Source organism: Carettochelys insculpta, chromosome 9 (assembly GCF_033958435.1).
Source record: "Carettochelys insculpta isolate YL-2023 chromosome 9, ASM3395843v1, whole genome shotgun sequence".
Lineage (NCBI taxonomy): Eukaryota > Metazoa > Chordata > Testudines > Carettochelyidae > Carettochelys > Carettochelys insculpta.
In genome coordinates this window covers 19,193,149-19,220,133 of record NC_134145.1, presented here as the reverse complement: position 1 = coordinate 19,220,133, position 26,985 = coordinate 19,193,149, and the positions used below count along the sequence as shown (strand labels likewise).

The 26,985-nt window shown below is 45.4% G+C and overlaps 1 protein-coding gene and 1 long non-coding RNA gene across 4 annotated transcripts in view; one reads left to right on the top strand and one right to left on the bottom strand.

Annotated features, from left to right (window-relative positions):
- Window positions 1-26,985, bottom strand: part of PDE4B (phosphodiesterase 4B) — a 327,502-nt gene that overhangs the window by 67,001 nt on the left and 233,516 nt on the right. For both annotated transcript variants that reach the window (XM_075003394.1, XM_075003395.1), the window contains 3 exons: window positions 26,783-26,819; window positions 26,551-26,621; window positions 19,371-19,420 (listed from right to left, as the gene is read on the bottom strand). In XM_075003394.1, coding sequence (XP_074859495.1) covers window positions 19,371-19,420; window positions 26,551-26,621; window positions 26,783-26,819 — 158 coding nt within the window. The remainder of the gene's footprint in view (window positions 1-19,370; window positions 19,421-26,550; window positions 26,622-26,782; window positions 26,820-26,985) is intronic.
- LOC142017994 (uncharacterized) lies at window positions 6,001-26,817 on the top strand. 2 transcript variants are annotated; one of them, XR_012646645.1, is made up of 5 exons: window positions 6,001-6,137; window positions 21,036-21,240; window positions 23,942-24,143; window positions 24,786-24,854; window positions 25,423-26,817. It is a non-coding gene; the product is annotated as an uncharacterized LOC142017994 (long non-coding RNA). The 2 variants fall into 2 exon arrangements; XR_012646644.1 differs by having other exon boundaries at window positions 6,028-6,137; window positions 21,033-21,240.

Here is a 26,985-nt window from a genome sequence, read left to right as displayed (position 1 = left end):
CGAGTGAAGAGAGGGAGCTGACGATCCTGATCCCCTCCCGCACCTCCAGCCGGGCAACCGAGGCCTTGCATTTCCGGACGTTGGCAGGGGACCCTCTGGCATGTACAGAGAGGGGCGCACACCTACTCCAAGGGGGGGTGGATGCAATGGCTAGGTGCCCACACATGGGACCGCTGGTCCTGGGCTGTACACAGGCCAGCCGCCACATGGGATTCGGCACCCTGCAGTGGCACATCAGCCGTACCCAGCACCCACCCTCAGTGGACAGCGCCGTAAGCCGCGCAGGGGTGGTGGCTGGTCAGTGCCCAATGGTGCCCGGGGCCCACATACCGCAGCCTGGGAAGGGCCTCCTGTGGGAGACACCCCTGGAATCACACCCAGGCTGGGAGGGCCGGTCTCGGGGGAGGGTGGGGCGGCGGACAGGTCGGTGCTCCCGGCGGGGGGGGGGTCAGTGTTCCTTGTGGGGACAGGTGCCCCATGGGGTCGGCTTGGGCAGGTACCCCACAGCCATGTCCCGTCCGTTTGGGGCACACTACTGACATACCTTCCTCCTCTCCATGCAGCCACACCATCCGGGGGCCGGGACAGCCCTGCACTGTCCCTTGTGCCAGAGAGCCCACCAGCAGCTCCTGTCCAGATGCCACCCCAGGCAGGGCACCATCGGGGCCGTGGCCGGAGGGCCCCCCGGCGACCCAAGGAGGACCCAGCCACCCAGCGGCAGGCTGAGGTGGCCGAGAAGCACACGCACCTAGCCTGGGCTGACATGGAGTGGCGGCGGAAGGCCTGGGATAGGATGCTGGACACGCTCCAGGGCATTGGCCAGGCTGTCCGGGACCACACTGCCACTGGGGCCCGGCTCCTGGCCCCCCAGATGACTTGCACCCCTAAGCCTGCCCCTGCTGCTGCCACCAGGCTCACCCGCTGCCGATACCTGCCGGTGGTACCCGCACCCTCCCCCCGACCAGGGACCCCGCATCCAGGGGAGCAGGGGCTCCAGGGGCCGACAGGGCTCACGGCTCAGCACTCCTGCCCCAGAATGAGTGTCCCCCCTCCAGGTTACATGCCCCCTCCACCCTCCAAGTTGCATGCCTCCCTTCCCCCTCCAAGTTACATGCCTCCCTCTCCCCTCCAAGTCAGGTTCCCCCATACGTAAATAGCCATAAAACACACTTTTTTTTTTTTTTTATAAAGTTTGTTTATTGTTCACCACCCCATGCTGTGCTCCTTGGTGGATGGTGGGTGGTGGATGTGGGGGTGGCAGGGAGGGTGAGTGACGGATGTGTGTGGGATGTGGGTGTGTGCGCGGGTCAGAGGAGGCCTTCGGCAAAAGCCTGCCTGAGGGCCTCCCGGATGCGCTGGCCATCCTGGTGGGCCTGGCAAATGGGGGTGGTGCTCGGCTGCTCGTACAGAGCTCCATCCAGAGGGTCCCCCCCAGGGACATAGGCGTCCCCCTTTCCCTCCACAATGTTGTGGAGGACGCAACAGGTGCCCACCACCTGGGGCACACTGGGGACCCCGACCTCGAGGCATGTGAGGAGACACCTCCATCACCCCTTTAGGCGCCTGAAGGCCTGCTCCACCATGTTGTGGGCATGGTCGAGGCACTCATTGAACGCCTCCTGGGTGGGGTCGAGGTGTCTCATGTAGGCCCTCATGAGCCATAGCTGCAGGGGGTACGCCACATCTGCCACCATGCAGAGCGGCATGGTGATGTCCCCCGCCACTGGGATCTCCCTCTGAGGGACAAATGTGCCAGCCCCCATGCGGTGGCAGAGGCCTGAGTTCCGGAACACCTGCGCATTGTGGGTGCAGCCGGCCCAGCCCATGTAGAGGTCCGTGAACTGTCCCCTTGCGTCCACCAGGGCCTGGAGCACCAGCAAATGGTAGCCCTTCCTGTTCACGTACTGGCCAGTGCTGTGTGGCGGGGTGTGGATGGGGCTGTGCGTGCCATCCAAAGCGCTGACGCAGTTTGGGAATTCCAGGTCCTGGAAGCCAGTGATGGTGTTGTCCACATCCCCCAGGCGGATGACCCTATGCAGCAGCATGGCATTGATGGCCCGGACTACCTGCAGAGGGGGAAGGGGGACACATGCTCTAGTGCGGGTGTGGCAGCCATCGCCCCCCACCTCGGGCCCATTCTGTCCCCTCCCGTCCAGACTCTGGCCTGTGCAGCCCCTGCCCCCCTCCCATCCGGCCCCTGGCAGGGGAGGGTTCCCCTTGCCCCAGCTCCTCAACCCCCCCCGGCCCCACCTTACCTCCATAAGGACAGCCCCGACGGTGGCCTTGCCCACCCCGAACTGCTGTCCAACAGAGCAGTTGGAGTCTGGGGTGGCCAGCTTCCAGATGGCGATAGCAACCTGTTTCTCCAGGGTGAGGGCTGGCCGCATGGAGGTGTCCTGGTGTCGGAGTGCGGGGGCGAGCCAGTGGCAGATCTCGTCGAAGGTCTGCCTCGACATGCGGAAGTTCTGCAGCCACCTTACCTCGCCCCACTCTCGTAGCACCACACGCTCCCACCAGTCAGCGCTGCTGGGTTGGGTCCAGAGGTGTTGGGGCACCTGGGGGGGCGCCCGGTGGTGGCCCGGCGGGGGGAAGCCCCATGGCCCCAGGGGGACCTTGTAGCCACCCGATGAGCTTGGGTGCAGCTGTGGCAAGGGTGCACAGCACTGCCAGCACGGCGTCCATAATGACGCCGTCCGCCAGCAGGAGCTGTCGCTGGGCTTCCATGAGCACAAGTGAATGGGCTCTGCCGGGCAGGAACAGGCTGGGCAGCACTCAGCTTGTGCGGAGGGGAGGGCGGAAGGAAGGGCCCTGTAAAGGAGGAGGCTGGCTTCTGCCCCAGAAGGGCTTGTCAGCCATGGGACCCCGTCCGCGGCGTTTCCTTCCTCCCTTCTTTCGAAAGAGAGCTTGGAGCTGTATAAATGCTCTCTTTCGAAAGACCAGGACAGCACTTCAAAAGAGCGGATCGGAACGCCGATCTGAAACATGGCGGCGGGGGCTGTCTTTCGATTGCCTCTTTTTCGAAAAATGAACTTCGATTTTTGCCCATTCAAAAGGGCGCTTACGTGTAGACGCAGCTTATCTGAAAAACAGTCACATACTGCCACAGCTCTGGTCAGCATGGATGCTTGAGTGGGATCCAATGTATTATTACAAGGGAGGGGGTTTCTGGCAAAGGGGGGCTCTCTATGGGCTTTGGGAATCTGGAACTTGTTTTCTCTTGGTCCAGAACAGCCTGACTTGTGTGTCCTGCAAAAAGCCAGTTGTGGGGATTTGGAGAGGGCTCAAGGTGAGATAAAGGAAAGTTCATAAGCAGCTAGATGACTTCATGCTTGAAATGATTATATTTTGCTGTTGACTTTTTTTTTTAATATTGTATTAAAGAATAGCAACATGGGCTTTTTAAACAATTATTTAAATGTAAACAAATAACTGCACAGCAACTAGCACAATAAGGGTGTGATCCATCACTGGGTCTCTTAGACACAACCACAATGCAGGTAAATGAACAATAATAAATCAAGTCTATACGAGAGATACTGTCGCTGTGCGTCTGCCTGTCTGTTCAAGAATTCTTCCTAAATGGTGAGAGCTAGGACTACCAAATTCAGTATTCAGCTTCCACTTATAACTTAAAGCCAGGAAAGGGTTTGGGTTGTGCCAAGAAACTGGGATGTGCCTGGAACGGGATTGCTTCCCAGAAAACAACACAGTCGGATGAAAGAGGTTGGCTGGGGATGTCCCAGCTCAGAGCCTACCACCTCCCCAAAAGCCCTTCAGGGAAGGGTGGGGAGGGAGCAGCTGCTGCTGCCCTGCTCCAAATTTGTACGTGAACATCGCTAGCTGTTCCCATTCTCCAGGGAGTGAGGGGAAAGTGCATGGTTTGCTGCATTCCTCACTCTGGCCGGGGAGCACAGGGGGCACACAAATCTGAACCTTCTCCAGCTGAGGGGCATGCACCCCTTCCTCGACTGTGCCCATTGGAGCTGCCGTGGCCTTCTCCCCTGTTCCCGAGCATCTGCTGCGATGAGAGAGGGCTGGGGCAGCCCTCTCTCCCAGGGACAGCCTACATACTGAACCCCTCATCCCCAGCCCCACCACACAGCAATGAGTTAAATGATGCACGTACATTTTCATTTTATTTTCCAAAAACTAAACATTAATTGTTTAAGGACCCAAGCAATGCCAGTTAATCTTCTAGCAATAATAATAAACAATGAATATTCATCAGATAGTCAGATCGGGCTCCCACTGCAGATGACAGTGGAAGATTTGCCACTGACCTCAGTGGAAATGAGTCATATGCACAAAAACATTACTACCTGGCACCCACCCACATTGCTTGTGCTCCATTTCTTTAACTTCTCCAATTATTATTAGGTCCTCACCAAAGGAACAGGCACTTCTGCCACACGGGGTTTCCAACTACCATACGCTCTACGGATGCGTCTACACTATAAAATTTTGTTGACAAAACTGGCCTTTTGTCGACAAAATCCACAGGGTGGCTACATCTAAAATGCATTCGCTCAACAGTAACTCAACATAAAGTGGCACTTTTGTAGACAGAGTTCTACCTCTTCCCCACGAGGCAGAACGCCTTTCTCAACAGATTCTGTCAACAGAACTCAAGTGTGGACACTCTATGGGATTAGTGCTTCACATACACCCAGGAAAGATTCATTGCTGATACTCACAGTCAGTCTTCTCTCTGTGCTAGCTCTGCCCGGGATGCACTGCTATAGCAATGAGTTCAACTCATGGGGGTAGGAGAACCTTGTGTCACTCGGGAGTGACCCCAGTAGCTGATGTAGGAATGGACTGATAAGGTTCTGACAGTTCATTTCAGTTCTCATCTGCTAAAAAATAATCATGGCATGGAGTCTCAAAGAGTCAAGCTGATAGGACAATGAGGGATCCAACATTCCTCACTATGGCGTGCATAAGACACTCCCGTCACCTTATAAAGTAAGTCACGCTATTAGAAGATTTTTTTTCCTGTGGTTCAGGTATATATTTGTCATAACAAGAAGGATCCAATTCTACAAGAATAAAATTTAATGGCTTACTATGCAAATCCCTCCCTCTCTCCCACAAAGCAGTGAGCATTTTCCTGCACAGCACAAGACACACAAATTTTAACTCACGTTTTCACTATACTTCAAATCCTGAGGTCTTTATACAGTTTTTACACAGTTCAGACTGAACGTGTCCTGAGTAAGGGATATACAAAACCAGTGTAAGGACCTCTGTGTCAGCCCTGATTATTTTTAAAGACCACAAAGTGAGAAAAGTGACATAATGGAGGTATACCACTGTGAACATCTCACACCCTCTCTCATGCCCACACTGCAGAACGCCACACAAGCTGCAACCACTGGCTTTCACCTGGCTGGATGATTCAATGAGAAATGAGCAAAAGGAGAGAAGCCCTTTTTAGAGCTGAAGGTTGCTCTGATGCAGCACTAAGGCAATCAGTAATGTGGATCTGACCCCAAAGTGCAAGATCAAGAAAAGAGTTTCAGTTCCTGAGATGCTCTTCAAAATGCACACCTTTGTTTGTACAACATACCTGGTGATCCTGCCAGAGGGAAGATTACTTCCTCCATGTGTTTGATGGTGCCATCTAGAACTAGTTTTTCAGCTCATAGCCCCTTTAGAGTCCTTATCTGACTGTAAGAACTATTCCTGATAAAAGTTGAGGAGATCTGTATATCCTGGAACTGTGCCTCTAGAGTCGAGAGGGGTCAGCTCTAGGATGTACATATCTCTGTGGTTCGGATAATGAATGAAACTGTCAATCACACAGGGAAGAGCCCACCCTGCATTAGAATTACAGGATGACTCTTTGGCTACACTCGGGAAGTCCCCCTGACATCACTGATAGCTGCCCAGCTGCCATAGATGGAAGTTGGACTTGATGGAATGACAGACTGCATGATGGGAAGAACACGTGTCAACTGTCTAATATAACACTCCACAGGTGTGGCTGAGGGGAAAACAGTTTTTATCAGTTGCTATGGAATCATGGTCAGTTTGTATATCTACAGAGTCACTGAGAGGAGAAATGAAGGCTATTTTTTTAAATAGATGTCATGAAATCAATCCTTGAAGAACTTCTGGAGTCAAAGGCTAAAAAGGTTTGCCTGAATATCTTATGTTACTCGATATAGAAATAAATCTAACTGTGCGCTGTAACATGGGAGTCATTTTTCAACTGGAGTTCATCACAAGAAACTACTCTTTGGTCTCATTTAGAATATCTTTATGTACATAGTAACAGAAGAGCCATGTCTTAGTAACACAGCAGCTTATTTTAGCAGAAATAAGTAAATTAAGTTTTAAAAAAAGAAAGTACTGTGAAGGATGGGAACCTTTAAAAGAAACTTCCTTCTTATTATTCCAAACTGCTAAAAGAAAACCTGATGTTGTTCTTTTAAAATGTGTCCGCCTCTAGGTTCTTGGCATAGATTTACTGATGGGAGGGCCAGCAATCTATTTAATGGCTGCATTGACGTCAATAGCATAACTGAAATACTTACTAAGATGTATGATTCCAACTTTCAGGGGGAGGTGTGTTTCTAGGGTGTATGAAGATGTGAAATGGATTTTCTTCTGGGACTGAACTACACTTGAAGTACAGGAAATCAAGCCTAAAATATTAGTAGTATCTTCTGAATGTTAGCCAATTTTCTTTTATTATGCAGATAACTTTTAAAATTAAATGTTGAATAAATGCTTCATGTCTGGCAATATCAGAACTAGTTTAGATTTCACCAAATTTCATGTCTATAACATTATCTCTGTTGAATTTCTGATGTAAAATTGAACATTGGCTCATAAGTGGCTCCTGCTTTCTACTAAATTCTAAAATATTTACCCTGTGTCTCTTAAAATTAGAATTTCATTTAAAATCAATCACCACCAGCCAATGTGAAAGAATTAGTCAGGGTTGAGGGGACCTCTACTGAGTCACAAAATTCATTATCTTTGTAGCAACACTGATTTCACTGCCCATAATTAGTTATTTTTAAAAACACAGTACGTAAATATTTGGTGCAATGGAGGTACTAGCCCTCTGCAAATATTTGTCAGAATTACAATATACTGCATTTGCTGGATTTGATCTGTTTCAAAGCCAAAGGGCCCCATCTTGCCTTCTTTTTTGTGACAACACTCATTTGCCACTGAATAAGGATAGTAAAATTTCATACCAATTTTTTTTATTGTGCACATAGCCACATTTTGCTCTCACAGTCTGGTACTGGCTTCAAATGAACTCCTCCAGATTCACAACGGGATGTAACTGGATTGCTCTGCTCCATGCTGATTAATAACTCAGACAGATAGACTGAGTCTGTTCAGTGAAAGTTTCAGAAATACTTTATCATTAATTTACTTTCTATTTAAATGCTGATGCATGAGTACATTTTACACCCCCATCAAAAATGAAATATTACAACTTTTATGTTCATATTAAGGCACGTGAGAAGTGTAGAGAAATGTGCAGATGCTCAGGAAAACCAAGTCAGGGGAACAGGCAAGGAAAATACCAATCTCTCACTCCTACCCCCAAGAGTGGAATTTTAACACCACTTTAATCCTATGAGACTTGAAAAGCCTGTGTGTGACAGATCACAAAATGCTAGAGTCCCTAAAGGCTAATGTTGCAAAGCATAACAGTCAGGTGTATTGTATTGCTAGGTGTACAATTCATTGTTTGGAAATACCATCGTTATTCAGAGTTGTAACCACCTTGGGCATACTAGATTGCAGTCTGTCAGGAAAAGTTTGAGCAAACCTCTTATAGCCCTAGGAGATACACAACATTGTTTGACCCTTAGTGTTATGCTGGGTTCCTGCTAGCCATGGTGAACATTTTCAAAGCAATATTGTATAAAATCACTGATCAAGTAAGAGCTGCTCAGATTATTTGCCGGAACATTAATCTTACAGCAAAAACATAACATCCTGCCTCCAATATTTAACTAGGAACATCTCTCTCTGCTACAGTTCCGCTGTTACTGACACAAAAGCCTTCTCTGCAGCATCGCCCATCAGGAACAGCCCACTCCTTGTTTATTATTTATGTTCCACAAATATACATAATCCTTTATACACGTATAAGATGTCGATCATTGTCATAAGGAGCCTGCACTAATTCAGACAAATATAACGTGAATGATACAAAAATCTGGCAGAAAATTCAGGTCAGGCCGTTTTGGAGTGGAACTGGATAATGGAAAACTAAGTGAAAAACACAGATGTTAGACAAGGGCTTGAAGGAAGAAGAGGAAGGCTGTTCCAAGCGTAGGTGTGGCATGGAAAAGAGCACGAAGCAGAGAGTGGGACTGGGCCCACACAAAGGGAGTAATTATGAGAAAGTACTGGGAGGAACAGAGAATCTGAGATGGAAACAAGAACAAATATGTAGGTGAGTGTGGAGCAGTGCCAAGCTTTGAAGCGAGAACAAGGAGCTTAAGCGTAATGTAGAAACCAATAAAGTAATATGAACAGTGAGGAAACAGCCATGGTGGAAGGGAAAGCTGGATCAGTATGGGTGGTGGGAAAAGCAGATGCTCAGACAGGCAAGCTCCCCAAGCTGTGGCCCTGCCCATACTCTACTCCTGCTCTGCCCAGGCCCAAAACCCCTCCTGACTGTCTCCCTCTTCTCTTCCCTCCCTCTCTCTGCTCACCCTTTCTAGACAAATTCCTGACTTCAAAAGTAGCAAAGTACATGGATGGGTAAGGAGGGTGGATGACCATCCACACTCTTCTAAAGTTTCTTGCTGAAGAAAATGGAGCATGTTTTCCACCACGTGCCAGTGATGACCAGACCTGCAAAACATACTTAATCAAAAGCACTAAATGTGGCATTTAAAAAAAAACAGTCACAGGTTTTTTGCTATACCCTGAGGTTGTCAGAGATTTCTTTGCAAAAATGCTCTAGTTAGGGCAAGTCAGCTGTCCTGCTAAATACATTACATATTATGGAATCAGGCACCTCAATGAGGGGTGGGAGATGGAGGGGGAAACAAGGCAGACAACTGTCCCGGGGCCTGGTGATTCTTGGGGGGCGGGGGGAGGCTTAGTGAGCTTAGTTGTCCTTTATACGAGGGGGAGTGGGGGAGAGAGAGAGAGAGAGAGAGAGAGAGAAATACTGGAGAAGAACAAAGAGGTGGGGGGTGTAAAATAAATTGAGCACACACAGCACGTGGAAGCAGCATGAAGCTGAATGACATGGAATGGCTGTTTGACAAGCTGGAATACAAGGGAAACAACAGACTGCTCAAAGTTTGAGGGAAAAGTGCTAAAAGATGATGATAAAGGAGAAGAGATGGGACAGTGGTAATACCCTTCTGTTAGGGTAGTGCTCTCCCTATGCAGTTGGCCATGGCCCTGCCGCCTTCTTCCTGCACCATGTGATGGTTTGTATCCCTTCGGTGTGTAGTACTCAGAGGCACTGAGATCTCATACTAGGGTGAGTGAAATCTCTGCTCTACAGCTTCATCTGAGAGCCAGCTGACCTTTAGCTCATGTGGTAGAGCACAGGGCATTAGTCCACGGATTGAACCTGCAATCATAGGGGCTAAAACCCTGTGCTCTACCACATGAGCTAAAGGCCAGCTGACTCTCAGGTGAGGCTGCAGAGCAGAGACTTCACTCACCCTAGTGTGAGGTCTCAGTGCCTCTGAATACTACAGGTGCTAGCTGGGAGCAGAGCCTCTGGGCACAACTGCTGTATATACATATTTAAAATTCATAACTCCCCAAGTATGAGGAATAGGGCTTCCTCTGATCTAACAGAGGGGGTCTGAAGCATGAAATTCTTGCATTTCCCCTCTGCTCAACCATGCAGGAGTAGGGCACAATTTAGTTCTTAGTGGCCACCTTGAGGAAATACCCCAAATCACTAGTCAGTTTATTTTTAAGTGCACAGATGTATTTCAAATATTTAAATTCCTGTAAAAATGTTACTCCTTCCCTAGATCTGCTTTTGTATTTAGAAAAATTGGTAAGGTTTCAATGTCCCTGTTGGTTTTTAAGATACACACCATTGCACTCTGTATGAATGTGATGAAGGATGAACCCTCTTACTCAATCCATCTGTGACAATTTTCTTACCCTGGTGCAACTCACAAGGGAAACAGAGCATAGTATTTAGTCCTCTGAAGATTCCTTTGTTGTGTCTGAAGGAAAGAACTCTAAGCCCAAGGTCTGTAATAACAACGTGGCATCATAGAGTATATAACTGCACACAGTAATGAGAGAGAGTTCAAGTGGCCTGAGAAACCATTTAAGTTAGGGAGCTGCATCTGAAATGGTGCTGGGCAAGGTGATCAAACAGCAGCAGAAAGGGGCTGGAGGAAGGGCCACAAATAGATCCATGTGAGAGGCACCTGGGAACTTTCCCTTGGGCTGGGAGAAGCCTGGGAAGCACAGATAGGAGATACTGGCACTGGAGATAGGGGCCAATTAGGCAGTGTTAGAGGAAAAGTGCGACACCTCTGATTGGTGGGAGCAAAACCAGCAAACCTGGGTCAATGCTAGGATGGTTGGAAGCTGGAGCTAGCCTTTAAACAAGAAGGCTACCAGCCCAATTCAGATGGGCTGAAGATTCAGTTGTTTTTCTATTTGCAGCTGAGATGCATTAACATGCTTCTACAACATTAAAAATTCAACTGGGTACTGCTTGTATTAACAGGCCTTGCACAGAATGTTTGTTGCCTTCGACTGTTCTCATTTCTATATGCAACCAGTTCTGGGCCCCCCAGTATAGAAAGGATGTGGATACACTGGACTAGGTTGAGCAGAGGGCAACAAAAATTATTAGGGGTCTGGTGCACATGTCCTATGATGAGAGGCTGAGGGATTCAGGGTTATTTGATTTGCAGAAGAGAAGAGTGAGAGTCAATTTGATAGTACCCTTCAACTGCTTGAAGGAGGTCTCTAAAGAGGATAGAGAGAGGCTGTTTTCAGTATAACAGATTGCAGAACAAGAAGCAACGGTCTGAAGCTACAGAGGGAGAGGTGTAGGTTGGATATTAGGAAAAACTATTTCACCAGAAGGGAAGTACTGGAATGCTTTACCTAGAGAGGTGGTGGAATCTCCATCCCTAGAGGTTTCTTAAGTCCCGGCTTGACAAAGTCCTGGCTGGGATGATTTAGTTAGGGTTGGATCCTGCTCTAGGCAGGAAGCTGGACTCGATGACCTCCTGATGCCCCTTCCAGCCCTAGAATTCTATGATTTGAATACCTGTGACAATGACAGATTTGGTTTTTGGGCTTGTTGCTGTTTTTGCTACAGTCACACATTAATCTTTACAACTTTTATTTAACTCATAAAAATAATTCTGTCCATTCCCATGATCTGCACTTACAACAAACAAGGACAAAACATGGGATGTTCACCATGTGTTGCTCTTCCTTTTATGGTTGCGGTTATAACATTAATAAAAGTTTGAAATAGTGACATCATTCTCAGTATTTCAGTGGTTTGTCTTGTAGAAGCTGTGACTAGGCTTTTCATGGTGAGAAAAGTAACAACAAAAATAAGCTGTGTAATTTATGTTACTGTTTATTCATTCCACTCTGGGCCAAAATCATCCTTGGTGCATTTCCACGGGAACATCCCAACAATGAATTCAGTCCTTTATTCTAAACAATTGCCAAATCCTGTAAACTACCAGTTTTTGCAAACAGCTCACATACCAAGTCCAGTGTAAATGCTGAATGTACTCTCTCTTCCCTTTGCATCTCAAAGACAATTTTATTAATATAGATTAGTTTGTGTTAAACCATGCATTTTGTATTTTCATAACAGGATATAAATCACGCTGCTAGTGACAAATAAAAGGAAATGAATGTGAGATGCTCATATTGACGTCAACTGATTGTGCTGAGTCCATGAATCAAGGTCTGAGAATGGCAGATCTACCACAACCAACCAACCTTAAAAACTCATACACATATTTTGATTTAAAATAACATTTTTCATCTGTAAGGATGCAGCACAGGCTAAATGCAGGCACACTGCTCTACAGTTTCCTCCTCTGAAACTTTCAAAAGACTTAGGAAATACAGCTGACGCTGACACTTCCTGGGAAGTGTTCAGATAGGGAACTCTCTTCTCCCTGAGCTAACCTTGCTGTCCCCACCCTTGTTCTGGCTTATTTATACCTGGCCCTGCAGATTTCCAAGACCAGCATCTGATGAAGTGAGTCTGTGCTCACGAAAGCTCATGCTCAAAACTTTTCTGTTAGTCTATAAGGTGCCACAGGACCCTTCGTTGCTGTTACAGATCCAGACTAACACGGCTACCCCTCCGATACTCTTCTCCCTCTTGTAACTTTCAAATTATAGCCCTATTCAGTCAAGAGTGTGACCACTCAGGAACAATAAAGAAGCTACATTCAATGGGCATTAAATTTCCTTGATATAGTTATCCAAGTTACAGTATGTAACACAACATGTGGGGAGTATTGTGAGTTAATAAACAATGCCTAGGTCAGGTAGTCTGTAGGCTATATACTAGGGATGTTAATGGTTAATCAGTTAACCAGTAAGCCTCACCCTAAATGGATGAGGCTTAATGATTACATGTAACTGATGGGGGACCGCAGCAGTTACAGTTAACTGATTAAATGGGATTTTACATCCCTATGATGTACAGTGTTTACCCCAGGAATTGAAATGGGGATGTGTTTTCAAATTTATAAGGTTGGGGGTCATGGCAATGAGGCTTTAGACTGTGAGGGTGAAGGTGGGCTGTCTATTTTTCAGTGTGCACTACTTTACATTTATCAATCTCAACTATACATATCAAATGATAGGGTCTGAATTAGCTGTTACCACTCAAGAAACAGATCTTGGAGTCCACGTGGAACATTCTCTGAAAATATCCATTGAGTGTGCAGTAGCAGTCAAAAAAGCTAACAGTATCTTAAGATATAATAGATAAGACAGGAAATAATGTAAACTGCTGTATAAATTCATGTCTGTGCTCGTATCTTGAATATTGTGTGCAGTCTGGTCACCCCATCCCCAAATATATAAATATTGGAACTGGAAAAGGTACGGAGAACAGCAATAACTCGGGTTTTTCAGCTTGGAAAAAAGACAGTTAAGTGGGGATGTGATAGAGGTCTTGACTGGTGTGAAGGAAGTAAGTAAGAAGTGTTATTTAATCCTTCAAATAGCATAACACCAAGGGGTCGCCCAATGAAATTAATAAACAGCAGGTTAAAAAACAAAAATCAAAGAGGAAGTTCTGCACACAACATACAGTGAACCCACGAAACACTTCACCAGGGATGCTGCAAAAGTCAGACCTATAACAGGGTTAAAAAAAGAACTAGATCTGATCCTGGAGGCCAGGTTCATGAGTGGCTATTAACCAGGATGGGCAGGGATGCAACCACAAGCTTCAAGTGCTATTACCCTGTTTGTCAAAAGCTGAGACTGGACAACAGGGGATGGACCATGTGATAATCACGAGCTCTGCTCATTCTCTCTGTTGGAAGACAGGATACTGAGCTAGAAGGACCAGTCCTCTGACCCAGTATGGCCTTCTTATGTAAAAATTAATTATTATAATAAAAGTGTCTAGTGAAGAAACTCCCCAAGATAATGATCTCTCAAGATAGCCACAATGTGAGATAACAACCTTGGCAAATAATGCACTTTAAAAATCTTTGCCTACTAGGAAATATAGATGCATATGAGTTTCCTGGTCACAAACCTAGCTCTCTAGAGCAAAGTCACTAAAATGTAGCTGAATAAACACAGTCCACAATTGCTGTAACATGCCCCTCACTTTTCCCTCCAGCAAACCCTACATACTGTTGTCCTTAGTTAGTGGCACAATTCAGAGGTGCTTTCATCTGAGTTCACCTCCCAGCTGTGTGCAGGGACAGCAAGTACTTTGCTTGTTCTTCCCACCACTCATGGCTCACTCTGGCCATGGCTTGTTGTGCCACTGTTGACCCCACCACTCTGTTGATGATGGTCCTGCACCATCATCTTCTGCAACAATATACCACCATGAGCACTGCAGGTTGATCTCCAACCCATAGAGTTCAGCTCTCAATGAGGGAACCTGCCTGCTAACGCAGTTGGGGCTGCCTCTTCCATAGAAACCACTGGCCAGCTCTAAAGTGGTCACTTAAAAAGCAAAAGTCTCTCTATGGAGACTAATCAACTCCGTCTTAAAACACTGAGCGGGGGGGCAGGTCAAATAGTATTTGTGATTCTTAGGCAGACCATCAAGCAAAACACTTGTCCCCACCCTCCCTTTCCTCTGGGACCTGGCCTGTCAATTGAGGGAGGCACCCACAAGTCAGGACAGGCTAATTACAGTTCTGCTGCCCTTTACTCATGCAACAAGGATAACAAAAACAACAACAAGTCCTGTGGCACCTCATAGACTAATAGATATTTTGGAGCATAAGCTTTCGTGGGAAAAGACCCGCTTTGTCAGATGCATGAGTGGCAACAACATTTACCTGTCCCTGCATTCAAGTGATTCATAACCCAACACTTGCCAAAATTGATTAGTTGGGCAACACAGTGATGTAACTAGCTGACAAGTGGGGGTAGAGTTGGGGTCATGGAGTTCTGCATGAGATACGGACAGGCTACAAGCCCAGGTCAAAATTTACCACAAAAAGCAAATGCGGTTAAAGCACAGAAGCATCCCCTCAGAATCCCAGTCTGATGATGATAAAGATGAGCTGTCTGGCCAAAGATTACCTGGTGCTGAATTATGTATTATGGCCTTGGACACTGAATCACGTTAATTAGTGGGTGAACTTAACAAAAAGAGCATAACTAGTAAGCTGGATCATCAAATTTAAGACTGCATTAGACTGGGAGGCGGGGCAAATCTATCAGAGGTCTGAGCCAGAGGCAATGAGGTTCTGGCCTCTTACTGGAGTGTCACAAGATGGGAAAGAACTAGGGCTTATGGGAAGAAGCATGGCTCTATTGCAGTGGTTCTCAAACTTTCCGACCTGTGGCCTACGCAGCTAAATGCAAACCTTTCCTTAGACCACCAGCCAACCACCCACGATGACAAAATGTGTTTTTTGTCTCTAAATATCTTAAATACTACATTATTCATATTAGGCTACTGAAGCTACAACGTAAGGGGGTGTATTTAACTGGTGAGAAAAGAATTAATACTCAAAATAAAATAATTAAATAGATTAAGCTTTAACTTTATCATGGTAGTTTAGCAAACTTCATTTTAAATAAAATAAAATATTAATTTACGTCCAAAAAAGGGTTTCAACGTTGTCTATTTATGGCATGGGTGGGGAACCTTTTTTGGGTTGGGGCCACCCTACAGAAAAATCAGTCGGGGGCCACACAAGTGAAAGGCAACCCCCCAAAACAACCAACCAACTCTCACAACCCTCCTTGATGTGGTTCCTGAAATAGCTCACTCCACTTGTGTTCCAACCCCACAGTGGTGAGTGGGTTGGGGGCAGAGTAATTAGGGAGGACCAAGCTTAAGGGCTTCCCACAAGCTAGGTTAATTCTTTGGGGGTTCCAGGGCTAGATTCTGTGAGACCCCCCAGACTCTGGGGCAAGGGCAAAGTGAGGGGTTCAGTGTACAGGAGGTCACTTCCCGGGAATGGAATAGGGATGGGGGGGTGAGGATGGAGGTTTGGGTGGGAGGTAGGGTGCTGGAGTGGACTGGGAGTAGAGGTCTGGCTAGAAGGGAGATTGTGGGAGCAGGCTAAGGGTGGGGTATCTGAAAGGGTGGGAGGGTGTAGGAGTGAGCTAGTGGTGGGGTGTCTGGCCAGGAGGAAGCATGCAGGAGAGGACTAAGGGTGAGAGATCTGGACAGCATGGAAGGTGCAGCAGTGGGCTAGGGATGGGATATCTGGCAGTGGGGAGGGTGCAGAAGCAAGGGAGCATGCAGAAGTTGGCAGTGGGTAGGGAGCAGGAGCAGGAGCGGATGTAGTAGCAAGCTGGGAATAGGGTTCCAGGCGAGTGGGGAGGGTGCAGGAGCAGGTTGGAAGTGGGAGGTCCAGGAGCTGGACAGGAAGGGGGATCCACGAGTGGAAGACCTAAATGGCAGGGGCTGCAAGAGCCAATCGGGGCTGGGCAAGCTAGGAGGGAGAGTGGTGCAGGAGGATACCAAGGATGGGAGAACTAAGCAAGAAGGAGGGTGCAGGGCTGGCCATGAGCGGAGTGGGGAGGACCACTTACCTGACTCCAAACTCCCTGTTGCTCCCCAGGCACCACTCGCTGAAATATGACCAATGGGAGCAGCCAGCAAACCCTCCCACTAGCAGTTTTTGGCGCTGCAGTCACCCAGCCAGGGGAGGAGGAGCAGCAGCACGTGGAGCTGTGTTTCTTATCCCACCCCCAGCAAGCCAGCTCCAGCCTGCAGGGTCAGGGCTGCCCCTTGCCTACAGCAGGAAGCTGATGCTGAGCAAGAACCTCGTGGGGGATGGGGTGCCATGGTGCTGGAGTACCATTGCAGACTCCCCACTTTGGGGGGTAGAGGGGCAAGCCCTGAGCCTCATGGCCCACCTGCAAGATGGCTGCAGACCACACAGTTTGAGAACCTGTGCTCTAGTCTAAAGGATCACAGAACAGCTTAGGCAAAAGAGGGGACTTTCAGATAGTCAGAAGAAAGGACAGAGGGAGGGAAGAGAGAGATTCTGAAACTTCATTTAGCTTGGATAACACTGGAGTAGTAGTATGAAATTAACAGGAATGAGTATATTGGGAGAGGTTTTGCCAACTAGCTAAGTGCTATTTCAAAATGCATTTTGTGTGCAGCAGCATTATTTCAAGATAAGCTCTTCCGGAATAGCTTATTTCAAAATAAGACTGCTGTGTTGACATACCATAGGCCATGTCTACACTTGCTCCCTCCTTTTGGAAGGGGCATACTAATGAGGGAGTTTGGAAGATGCTAATGAGGCGCTGATACGAATATGCAGCAACTCATTAGCATAATAGCGGCCACGTGCAGCTTGAAAGTGCCACTTTCGGAATGCATGCCGCCCATGTAGACGAGGGCCTTTTGAAAGGACCCCTGACTTCAAAAGCCCTTTCTTCCTATTTGGTTTTAGGAAGAAGACGTTTTGAGGTCAGGGGGACCTTTCGAAATGCCAAATGCCATGAGGTTTATGAGAAAATCTCCAGAGTTGGCATCAGTGCAAATCTACATGAATTACTCTAAATATGTAGAAATTACTGTATGATATTATAACACCACTACTTAACATTTGTACTCTGCATGAAGCATAGGTCATCTCCTCCACTCTGTCTTGGGACAAAATTTCTAGCTGGTGCAAGTATGATATTATGGGTGGTATAAAAATACTCTGTGGTGAAGTTATCATTCTCTATTAAATTGCATAGGACTTTCCCATAAAGAACATAAGACAAAATTCCTATTGAAACTGTAATTTGATGACAAAAGTGGTGAATTATGTCCCTCTTAATTCTAACTGAATTCTGTGAGTATGACATTGAGCAAATAAGGAGTTTAAGAATATATTAGGTAATGTTGACATTGCATTGCAGGCATTCACATCCGATTGTCATTTTTTTTGAGTAACCTATCAGAAAAGCCTCCCATGTAAGTATTTCAGTTACACAAAAAATGGCTCATATTAGGAAAAAGCAAATGTGAATGGTAGCTAATAACCTAGCTGTTATGTAATTATACCCACTATGAAAATCACCTTTAAGTGGTTTCTGCTTGTGTATAATTACTGAAAATTAGAAGACACAATTTTATGAATCAATACTGTTTCACATCCACATCTGTTTACTGGTAGGAAATACAGCTTCACATGCCGCAAACAGGGACATCCCTGTCCTACCAGTACAGTACATCATGTGGCTGCTGACGTTGACAAGAAGGGGAGGGAGAAGTAAACAAATAGAATAGGAATAGAAAACAAACAAACCTAGCAAAAATAAAACAAATTGCTGTTTCACGTATGTCCTATTGCACTGCTGTCACCACCCACAATGATTGCTCCCACCCTCTGCCTCCCTTTGCTGCTCATCTTTTGCCCCAAAGCAACCATGGCACACTCCTCTCCTGTCAGGCCCCAACCACAACGGACAATGCTGGTAGAACAGGGGCTGAAGTATTCACTGGGACTCACTTTGGTCTGAGTGCACTAAGATTAGTCACAGCAGGGTGAGCTGAGCTTTAACTGCTGTATTCCTCCTGGACAGAAGAGAGGAGTGATGAGTAAGTGTGAGTGACACAGTATATCCAGAGGGGAGCAGTTAGGGTACATGAGAAGAACGTCTGGGAAAGTCGGAGGACAAAAAAAGAGGTGACACTGATGGGGAAGTGAGAGAGAGGCAGACAGACCGAGAAAGAAAAGCCTGGGAAAGATGGACAAATATATATTAAGGGAAATTTTCAAGAGGAAAAAAAGGAAAAGTTTCACCAAGAAGGAGTGAAGAAAAAGGGAGAGAGATGGAAGATCTACACAAAAAGTGGAACAACTGAATGTTAACAGATCAGAGAAATATTGATGGAAGAAGTTAAATAACCCTATAAAACTTGGGGTAGGATTAAAGAGATGGATTAATGGAGCATGGGAAAAGAGAGATGAACACACAGAGCAGCAAAATACCTAGGATCAACCCTGACAGTAATTGCTAAATGAAATCTTTTGCTAATATAGGGACTCACTTGATAGCAGAATGCGCAGTGCTCAATAACAATTACTTACAACAGCAGTAAATGAGGCATCCACCTTCCAATAGTCATGAATCATTGTGTGCAGAAGACCTCTATAATATTCTCTAAATCTGAACAGTGCTTTGAGGAAATTCATATGATAAACTATATATATCTAAATAAGAAGTAATTCTGTCCACTGGCATGTCCTCTCTCTTTGTCACTGAACAAAGATCTTTTTTGTAAAGCATCCCAGAATATCGTACTAAAGACAATAGGAAAAGACCTTCAGAATTTAACTTCTGATTTTAGCTATTATGCAGTTCCAACAGAAACAAACAAATTAATACAAATATAAACACAGCTATGTTTGAGTCTGTTTTAAGATTAATTATACAGGGCCTGTCCAGGCTTATATAGAATAGGAATTCCTAAGGATAACAAATTAATTACTTTCTGTAGCCAGGGCTGACCCAAAATTATAATGTCTTTCTTCCACATCAAGGGTAAAAATAAAAACAAGAGTATAAAAAAAATGGGCTGGGGTAGGCATACCTAATTCACATTAATGACAGGAGAGATTTAGGCAAGTATTTATAATAAATAAAGTAAGAAATTACAGTTTTTAACAGTATGATATATGACAAAGGATGCACAGTTTATTTTAAAACTTTCAAGTGACTACAAACCACTTTCATACCTTGCAGGCTAACTCTAGAGACTGGTGGCTGACTTGTTGCTGGAGACCTCCTGTGGAGGAATAAAGAATAAAACATTTATATGGTATTATCATGGCAAACCATGTAGATTGCCTACAGCACGAAATATCTCTCATGCTCACTAGAATCCCCAAACACCACAAAGTGAAATTAGAGGTTGAGGAATAATTTGGAATCTGCCTCTTTTTAGTTTTAAAACATCCACACATCTCATGTCTCCTGGCTACACATATATGTCACGGAAAAGTTCAGCCTGGGCAGTTTACAGCCATCTCAAATCAGCAGCCATGATGTGAAAGCGGACACATCACGTACACAATGGCCCTGAACAGCTGAACTGTCCCCCGCTTCTGCAACCCTAAAGCAGCTAAAACCAGCCTTAAACTGGTTTTTGTTTATACTTCTGCAAAAGTGATGTTTTGCAAGGATTCTGTTAACTTTATTTCTGCAGAAAGAAAGGAGAGCCAAGTACCTTGGTACAAAGACTCTACTTTTATACAGTGGTTACACTTAGCCGTTACCTGATTGGCAGTTATCTTCCTTATCCCTGTCTAGTTGTTATTGGCTCTCAGCTAGGCGGACCGAATTTTCGGTAACTTATATAAAATATGAAAACAATATACACAAGTTAGCTTCAACATCATCCGTCACTACCTCCTACTAGCTAAGAAATGACCTAAAGGTCAGCAAACTGGCAGGGGGGCGGAGTGTCTTTCAAACAAATGATCGCACTGAACTCCCGAATCCGGGGGTGTGTCTCAGAAAAAACAAGCCTTGTATGGCTTTAATGACAATTTTCCACACCTGAAAACCTTGAAACAAATCAGCAGATAGTGCTCCTAACGTAATGCACGACCGGAAGCTAAAAGCAGAAGCGAGCGGCTTCATTCTGCTGTAGTTGTAGCTTCATGCTCCCCAAATCTTAGGGCACATTACTGTAAGCCAGCCTGCAGATCACAGAAATCTAGGCAACTCTGGAGGCCACAGAGAGCTAGATGACCTGACAAGGTTTACATTAGAGCAAAATGGTGCAATCTATTTCCAAAGCACATGTGGAAAAAGCCATTTTTGGCCACTCTCACTGGGATGCTGCACCCCATATTCTTCACATTGGTATTACGTGATAGGCTATGATTATGGCACAATTATGATGCATTTTATACAAGATGAGTCATATGAGGTATCATTATAAAAGTTACGATTTGCTGAACATGATTATCCTGAATACATATTATTTGTATACATGTACCTGTCTAGTATCTGAAGTTATGAATATTGGCTATGTAGCTGTACTTCAAATGTAGCCACACTTGGGTAACACCCACTAGACAAGAAGCTTTCAGTCTAGATAATGGGCAGAGAAGGGCCTATTCCGGGTAATGGACCATTAGGAAAATCAATAGGCATTAGGAGAAACCTATCCCCCACCGGGTGAGCTTTTCTGAGAATTCCAGAGAGCCTGTAAAGCAAGGACTGCTATGACTCCACAAGGACATGTGACCAGACCACGTGTCTCTGGACTGTATCTTGGGATGTCAGTGTTTTGACACACACTTGTCTGGGAATCAAGGTTTCCTGACATATGCTAAAGCTATATAAGGCAGGGAATGACCACATCAGTTGTTCCTCTCTCCCCACACAAGAAGACTCCTGGAACAACTGAGGAACAAAGACCGAATTGGGAACAGTGCTGAACACAGGCTAATGGGATTCCTAGCCTGTGTATGAAGACCTGAAAAACACATGCTATAAAGCTAAAGCAACTTGTGCCTTAAGAATCTGTAGCCTGTCTGTACCATCAGCTAGGATGAAAACGTCTTAGTTCATATCCAATCTACCTAGTACATCAAGGTTAGTTTGTGTTTTTATTTGCTATGTAGTCTGCTTTGATCTGTTTGCTATTACTTATAATCCCTCAAAAGCTAACTTATTTTTGTTTTAATATAAATCAGTGAGCTTTGACTGGAGTGCTTGGGATAAAATCTCTAGTTGGTTATCAACCATGTGCATTATTCTTCTCATACTGAGGGAGACCGGTTATTAAAACAATATACTGGCCAGATTTGACCAAGGAAGGACAGTACTACTCTGGGTCCAAGGTAGGGAAGCTGGTGGTTAGAAAGCCTGCATGTAACTGCAGCTGGGTGTGTTCCTAACTATCTGAATGCTGCTGAAAGTGCAACTTTGCAACTTGTCACAGCACTACAGTGTGAAAGGGAGCCCATGTTGGTGGGTTTGAGGGTCCTGTGGTATCCCAGTTCCAGGTAGCTCCACAGTAGGAATCCATAGTAGTTACCAAGTATTCAAGAGACAAGGAGGGGAAAAATAATCCCTATAGCCAGAATTTTTGGAAAGGATCAGCATTGACAAAACAGAGTCAGATTTTTAAGTGCTCAGCTTCCATGTGAGTAACTGAACTATAGAACAAGATTCTCAGAAGAGTTCAGTATTTTGGAGGGCATGTTGAATGCTAAATTATTTTGAAGATCTGCCTCAACTCTGCACTCTGAGCACTTGAAAATCTGACTCGTGAGCTCATTGGAAAATCTGGCCCAAATCACAATCCTCTTTGAAAAGGAGTAAATTCCTGTTAATTAAGGGGACAGTCGTCATCCCTGCAAAATCTTCGTAACTCTGCTTCTCCAAGTAACCAGCACAACTCCATGTTATTTTCCCCTTGACCTCCATCTCAGCTCAGTGGTGGAAAGGAAAACTACCTAAGTTTGATGAAAAAGAAATGTGCAGCTCTATTATAACTCATTCCAGATATACTTGAAAACTGCACACACCCAGAGCTTCTCCCTCTTAGCTCAAGGATATTTTGAGGGGAAGGAGCAGCACCTGGAAGCATTCTTCCTCTCTCTCTTTTTGTCCAGCTGTTTGTAAATCACACAGGAAGTCTAGAGGTCTTGGGACATGAAAGCACAATTTGGAATGCTTGACATACAATGTTTTAAGCCAACAGTTTTCAACTTGGGTGTCACGACCCCTCAGATGTCATGAGGTTAGCGCATGGAAGGGTTGTCAGTCTCCATCCCCAAACTCTGATTCATCGTCAGCATTCATAAAAGTGTTACATATAAAAAAATAGCTTAATTTATAAGGGGGCTTTGCACTCAGAAGCTTACTGTGTGAAAGGGGTCACCAATGCAAAAGTGTGAGAACCACTATTTTAAGCTAATTAGTTCTCCTTTAGCTGCACACATGATGTTTTTGATTCGTTTATAACTCAGTCCAGTCTGGGGTTATATTCAATAGACACAGCTTTTCAGGAAATGCACCAGCTGTCTGGGGAGGGGAAGCAGCACACACACTTCCTGAGACACCCGCTCTGGTGATCGGCTGCGGGATTTCCACCTCACACCGCTGGAAGCCGGCGCAACCTCCATTTTTGCAGGAGGCAATGCCAGCGTGGGCTCTTTCTTGGGGTAGGGAGGATTAATGGGGGTGGTGGCTGGATTGCCTCATGCCCCCCACCAGGCAGCCACACCTCCCAGTTTGGGAAACTGAGTGGTCTCTCTTCGGGCAGAATTCAGTGAATAACTGGAGCAGGCAATTGCGTGATTTGCTGCTCAGAGGCCAGGAGAGACATCCTCATTTGCTGCTGGGGGATGATACAGCACAGTGTCCCTTCCTACGTGCTGCTGCCTGATTATTCTGCCTGGCTCCTGTGTCGAGCCCAAACCCGCACCTGGGGAGTGCTCTGCAGGCCGAGGAGTGGGGGTGCTGTTATCCCACACCCTCACTAGGGCATGAGCACATTCACTTATCTAGTCATAGCTGTGAGTCAAATCACATATAATTCTTTTGTCTGGTGAAAAAATTTCTTTGGAGCTTAAACCTACTCACCTATTTAAATCAATTCTTATGTGGAAATTGGATATTCTTAATATAGTTTCACTTAAAATTGTATTTTCAGGAACATAACTACGATGTTACGTGAGGAGTTACAAACAAAAAGTTTGTTAGAAAATATTAGGCAACTTTATAGGTGTCCCTGAAATGGATAAATTTCAAGAGCAAAATTCCAAGGCCCTACCAGACAGTACTTTTCAACTATACCCTTGGTTAACCCAGAGGGATATTAATGGTGACCAGGGCTCCCTCTAATTTTTTCCATTTCGGGTGAAATAAATCTTGCTATATGAACTGAGGCATGTATGGATGTCCACCACCAACAGAAACACATGGTATCCACTGTGAGTGGCTATGGGCACTTTGGTAATCAGCTGGACAGCAGCTGAATCTCTTCTTGGTGGCAGCTTGTCAGGAACACTGATGGTGATTTCACATGAAGTGGCTCTTTCAAAGCAGGAGAGGAACAAATGATCACTATGACTGGTGCAATATAAAAGGTTAAGCAGAATGGAAAATGTTCTGGAGAAGGGGGTTAAAAGAACATTTTATTTAGTTCCAAAGGTTTGTTTCTACCCCACATCAGAAAAAAAAAATCTTAAAATGAAAAGTAATGCGCTGAGCACCTTTGATTAAAAATTAAGCTTACTGTATGTAGCACTCTGGATTTTACTCTTATTTTTATGTGATGTTACAGGTTGGAGCGCTCAAATCTAGTACTCTGTGGTCTGGCAACAATCATTGGCCAGCAGGACCGGAGTGCCTGAAGGAGAGGTTGGGAGTGGGCCCATAGCAGGAGGAAAGCCCAGGAGTGGCCAGCAGGAGACACTGACCTCCCCTGGTGTGGCAAAATCTCTGGTCTGGGATCACTCAAGTCCCCAGGGTGCTGGACTGAAGAGGTGCAAGCTGGATATATCATTTTCAGTCATGTACTAATGAAAGTGCCTCTCTAGTTTGTGTTCGTGTGTGTGTGTGTGTGTGTGTGTGCATGCGTACACAGGATTGGTCCTAACGAACTGGCAGCTCTGGGCAAATGGGGGCCACTGGGTGGAGGGGAGGCCGCCGAGTAGAGGGGTGGGCTGGTGAGTGCCCCCTCCCAGCTGCTGCACCCTCCTGCCAGGCCCTGCTGCACCCCCAGATGCCTGCTCAGCTGAGGCCCTGCCCTCCCGTCTCTGCACAGAAAGCACCATGTGGTTCTGGCGTCGGCCCTGCAAGGGCCTGTCCATTTTGGCAGTCCCTTGAAATTGGTGGCCCCGGGCGACCGCCTGGCTCACCCGCCCCTAGGACTACCTCTCTGTGTGTGTGTGTGTAGAACTACTGCAGTTTCCTTCATAAATGACTGTAAATGATACTGACTGGTACTATGGGTTGGTCAAAAGTGACTAACGGGTCTGGTTTGAAGTCATATACTGTACTTCCAATAAAAGGTGGTGAAATACAGAGTGTCAAACTGGATAACTCATCTTTTTAAAATTATAGTTGATAGATCTCATTTCTTCCTGCCCTCCTAGTTAAACATTGTTTTCTGTTTATAATGCCAGATAAGGTCACCGAGCTTGGGCAGCACCGCAGACAGATGGAGAATGGGCTCAGTCATTGGCAGAGAGCAGGTGAGACCAGCAATCAGTCTCAGGAACATTTTCCAGTGGATGTTTTTTCTCTCTCTCAATCAAGACACTAGTGTGCAGCATTTTCTTGCTGTCACAGACTCTCTCACAAGTCACTCACATCCATCAATTGCCCCTTCACAACTGCTCAGCAACACTCAGGCATTCCCCTTAAGTTCCCTCTCTCTGGAGATTCTACCCCACCAGAAACTGGGGGGGGGTTCTCTCCTACTCTCCTTGAGGACAGGAGTTCTCCTGACCTCCTCCTCCTCAAGACTGAGGCGCTTTGGGAAAAGGCTTGTTCTTTGCCTCTGGGAAGTGGGAAAGGAATGGAAAGGAAGTTCTGGGTTCAGACTTTGATAGCCTAGCTCTAGAATGCAGGTCCTGGAGGTCACACCCCTGTGCTGGAAGAATCACACTGGTGCTCTCTGCTGTTGTTGCTGGAAACTAATAAACAAATTTGTTAGTCCTTAAGGTGCTACAGGACTGATCGTTGTTGTTTTTCTGGAAAATGCAGGCAGCCGTTTTTGTTAAATAGGCTCTCTATATTTACTGGGATACCTTTCTCTAGGGTCAGTACAGGATGATGGTCACACCAATCTCCTTCCTGGGAACTGCTCCATCTTCAGACACTTTGGGCACTCACTCCATCCTGAACACAGAGCAGAAGCGGCCAGGTTTTTCTGCCTTCTCCCTACTTCCCTACTGGAATGGACAGTTAGTATTGTTTGTGCTGCTCTGCTCCTGAATCCCTTCTCCATCTTCAACAGCAGCAGGTTCTGGCTGCTCTGTTCCATCACTGCTGTCTTCATACCCACAAAGCTCCAACTGCTCTGTTTTCTAGGCCACCTTCAGCTCATATACCTGGTTCTAGTTCCATCTCTCCCTGTAAGCAAGGGCATTGCTTTCAGATGAAGGATGGCAGTAACAGGCTAGGGAAAGGGGAAAAATGAAAATAAAAAGGAAGGAGCCAAAAGATCAGATGGAGAAGGAATGGCCAAGGATGGAACAAAAAGAAGAGAGGCAAGACTTCTAATAGTGCTGACAAGCTTTCTATTTGTATGGCCACTTCAGAAACTCACCTGGACCCAATAAGAGAACTCGCTGCATTTTGTTCCTCATTAATGATAAGATTTTGTGGTTTCTCACATACCAGTATTTTTTATATATATATAAAAATTATACACATTTTATATACTAGGAAATGTCAGTATAAAATATCCCCAAATACGCTGCCAGTAATTATCTCACTCTGAGATTTATATTTGTACAACTTTATTTGAAATAAATTACAGAGAAGTTTTCCATCTAGTTGATATGTTTTGAAGTACCGTACAAATGAGCTAACGGGTAATTTTCTAAATGATAGAACATACTCCAGCCTCTGCATTAGATACTCTCCCAATAGCCCAGTAATTATATTTATTACAGTAATGCCTGGGGACCAACCAAAAATTTGAGTCCTCCTCCACCAGGCAAACACAAAGTAGCAGACAGTCCTGAACCAAAAAAGTTTCTGATCTACATATGAATATTTTTCTTGAAGTACATCCCATGGAAAAGACTACTGACACAATTCTTAGCAGGTGGAAAATTGTACCTGATCAAATCGAAGCTGGACTGAATTCGTAATGAAAATGTGGGTCAACATGCATATATTGTACTTAAATAGGAATTTAACTGAAAGCAGGATGCTTACTTGTTTGATGTTCCATGCAAGTTTGTCAATAATGTAAAGTTATTTCTCACACTTCGTAAACTTGCCAAGACCTAAAGTAAATGAAACCATACAATATTTTAAATTTTTTTAAACATGAACATTTTTAATATATGTATTAACAAAAGTGAATAGATGCTGAAAGACAACTTTCTATTCCATTCAATTTATCTATGGTATTGTAGTTTAAACAAAGAGACTATTTCAAACTTACCTGTGCAAAAGGTGTAACAATCAGGTCATCTCCATGTCTATAATAAGGGAAAAATATGTGAATTGTATATCAGATAATAATTATCAGTATTTTAGAATAGCATACCTATACACATCAAGCTGTATGATATGAAAATTCTGCACAAAATGTAATAATGAATGTACAGACAGCCACAGCAAGTATTATACCAGCTTTTTATTTTG